Below are 3,458 nucleotides of genomic sequence, written 5' to 3' on the forward strand. Positions count from 1 at the left end.
ATTATGTAGAGTATACAGTTGTCATTGACACTTCACACTCAAACTTTCCGTTACATTATCTCTATAATTGTATATTACGTAGAGTATACAATTGTCATTGACACTTCACACTCAAACTTTCCGTTACATTATCTCTACAATTGTATATTATGTAGAGTATACAATTGTCATTGACACTTCACACTCAAACTTTCCGTTACATTATCTCTACAATTGTATATTATGTAGAGTATATAATTGTCATTGACACTTCACACTCAAACTTCCCGTTACATTATCTCTACAATTGTATATTATGTAGAGTATATAATTGTCATTGACACTTCACACTCAAACTTCCCGTTACATTATCTCTATAATTGTATATTATGTAGAGTATAGAATGTTTAAATACAAAGCTTTTATAATAAATATATATATTAGTTGGTTTATACATGATACGTGAGGCAGATTCTCTTTATAGTATTCATTCGTGCATGTTTTACACGACTGAAACGTCAAGCAAAGAATATACGAGACTGAAAGCGGTATGAACATCTCAATCTGTGACACCTTAACTCCTAGCGGTATGAACACCGTAGTCTGTGACGCCCGAACTTGTGGCAGTTGGAATATCATAGTGTTAGACAACATTCGTAACAATAGGTATGCCGCAATCTAAAAAACCTTTGTCCTCATGTGGAAAAAAAAAAGTTTAATAACTTAAGTTAAACGTGAAATAGTGAGATACGATAAGAAACAACGCGAAATACATTAACCTTTCAGATTACAGCGCAGAGTTAAAATTAATTTCATATTTTAAGATATCTGACAGCGAAATATTGCAGTGCATTGGTTTAGTAAACATTTGGTCTGAAGATACAGGACACAAAAGCTGACGGTGTCCTGTAAACTGGAGTTAAAGCTTATCTCATTTTTATTTTTACAATTCCACTTCAGTACGACTCTGATCAATAAGATGGCGCTACTATCAAGATAATACTTCTACCCAGTAACGTCATAGACTTTTTTTTTCCTTCGTTATTCACTTATAACTTTGACATTGTGTCAGATATCAAAACACGGGTTATAAAAGCACAAAAACGATAAGTTAGCTTATAAAAACTGATAAAATGCAGTTGTTAAATGTGTATCTGCCAAATTTCTATGAAGAAATTTAAGTAAAAAAAAAAGCAAAAAATATTCAGTGAGAGTGTTTTCTCTTTCTTAATGAGAAGTGCTGATTTTTATATGAACACTAAACCATCTTTATATTTACCTCGTTCCAGATAAATCGGATTTCATACGTGTTAAATACATTGTCTACAAATGCTTAGAATTTAACCTTTGTATTGTTTATTGCCATTCTGAAGCTAAGGTTTTATTTTTCTTACCCTTTCGTGAAGACTTCGGAGATCGTTGGTGATAATTTGAGGTGGTGGTTCTCCAACGCCCGACGTATCAGAGTCGTCGTCGGCTTCGTGCCCATCAGACTCGAACCCATCTTTGGCTAATTCGGCATCAATTTCATCTTCCATCTGCACCAACAGTGGCGCGGGCATTCCGAATTTTGAACAACGTCGTGCCACCTCTAACAGACACAAGACGAAGCTTTTCTCGTTCTTCCTCATTACCAAGTCTTCTGTCTCGAAGAGCAAGCACTCCATGATCGACAGACTCCTACACCACGTGATAAAGTTGGAGACATTGTCTCGAGCATGAAACGTGCCGGGTTGGACATCATTACGGTACACTACGTTGCGCTCCGGGATTATAATATTAAGGTTATCCTGGCAAGAGTGCCGCCACTCTCTGGCTACCCTGACGACATGGTTTGCATGCCGACAAAGGATAACTCCAGTTTCTAGACTTTCCAGGAAAGTTTCGGCAGTGATGGACAAATCATACAGGGTGTTTAACCAGTCAGCAAGATCCTCCTTCATGGCATATAAGTACTCTTCACTGGACTTGAAAGGTCGAAAAGATCGTGGTTCCAAATGCATCGCGTGAAATTCTACTTCTCGACCCTCAACACGTCCATTTACGTCTATCGTCCCTTCATTTGCCATAGTCTTCTTATATCTAACTTCTCAGGCCTTGCTGCATTCAGAACGATCGATTATACCGCGAAACGTATCGATAAAATTCCAACGCATTCAATCTAGCGCTCAAAATTATAGGCTTAGCAAATTCACCCTTCAACAAGATCTTAGTATCAGAGGAATAACCAGTCTATAATTCAAACTCGTAATCATCATGCTAGTTTTATAAAACATCGCACACGTTACCCAGTAACGTATGCTCTTGCTCTCCCTTCGTACTTTACAATGTGGAACTTCGACTCTCTAATAGCCATTATATATACCAAAGCAGATAGCTACGTGCCACGTGACTATTTGTCAAGCGCCATCTTTTGAATATTATTAAAACTAAGATAAAACAATAAACTATTTTGAAAGTTACACCGAAAGCTAGAGAAGTGTTAGAATCCAGTAGGCCTAAAGTTGTAATAAAAATCACGCTAACTACAGATATTTTTTGTTGTTTTTTTCACATTGAACGAAAGACCTTTTGAACAGTGACTTGTGAGAAACAAAAGATAGATCCGAAATTCCATTTTTACATGCCTCTGATTTTGAATCCACAATAGACAAATTAATTAAGAGGAATGTACATATGTGTGTATGTGTAGTGGGGGGGGGGGCATATGTAATTAATATGAGTTTTATCACAAATTTTAGGACTAAGAAAATATTTTACTGACGTCGTCACATAAAACTTGTTGTCAGGATTGCTGCTACATTTTCACGTAACAGTATTAATAGGTGCTGCTTCTGACATTATTAATTTAAGAATATAGATTAAGAATAAACATGACTTAATTAAATGATTTTCTAGCTTGAATAATCACAGATAGATTTCCACATGTTTCCGTTGACAAAATGTTATCGCAAAACAACAACTAGTATAATCTTAATCACTGCGAAAACAACATTACTTTAAGAATAACTCGCATTTTTTAAGGTTTAACAAAATAAGTATCAAACATCAAAAATTTTAAACAATATCATTGTGTTTTACTGATATAATCTAGCGCCCTATGATAACCAATCAACAATGTTTCTGAAACACAGACAACGCTTTGTTATGTCTCTGTTCGTTTGTTAATTTTCCGTATAATTTATTTCCGATGAAACTTCAGCGACACAAGTCATTTCTTAAATAAAACTAGTTTAATCCCTCTCAATACAATTTTGCAACACACTTAATATCCACAGTCACTTTTCCTTAAACACACGCTATAATTCACAACGATTCACTCACTTTACTACCGCGCTTGACTCAATTGTCCCTCTCAGTCTGTCTGCAATTGGGCCGGCATGGCCAGGTGGTTAGGGCGCTCGACTCCCCGGGTTCGAATCCCCGTCACACCAAACATGCTCGCCCTTTCAGCCGTGGGGGCGTTATAATGTGACGGT

General features: G+C 36.4%; 1 protein-coding gene across 1 annotated transcript in view; it reads right to left on the reverse strand.

Annotated features, from left to right (window-relative positions):
• Window positions 1-2,458, reverse strand: part of LOC106459674 (GAS2-like protein 1) — a 62,514-nt gene extending 60,056 nt beyond the window's left edge. Inside the window, exon 1 of the mRNA XM_022386216.1 lies at window positions 1,374-2,458. Within this exon, the coding sequence (XP_022241924.1) occupies window positions 1,374-2,048 (675 nt within the window). The 5' untranslated portion in view covers window positions 2,049-2,458. The remainder of the gene's footprint in view (window positions 1-1,373) is intronic.
• Between the last annotated feature and the right edge of the window lie 1,000 nt (window positions 2,459-3,458).

This window comes from Limulus polyphemus, unplaced genomic scaffold (assembly GCF_000517525.1).
Source record: "Limulus polyphemus unplaced genomic scaffold, Limulus_polyphemus-2.1.2 Scaffold647, whole genome shotgun sequence".
NCBI lineage: Eukaryota > Metazoa > Arthropoda > Merostomata > Xiphosura > Limulidae > Limulus > Limulus polyphemus.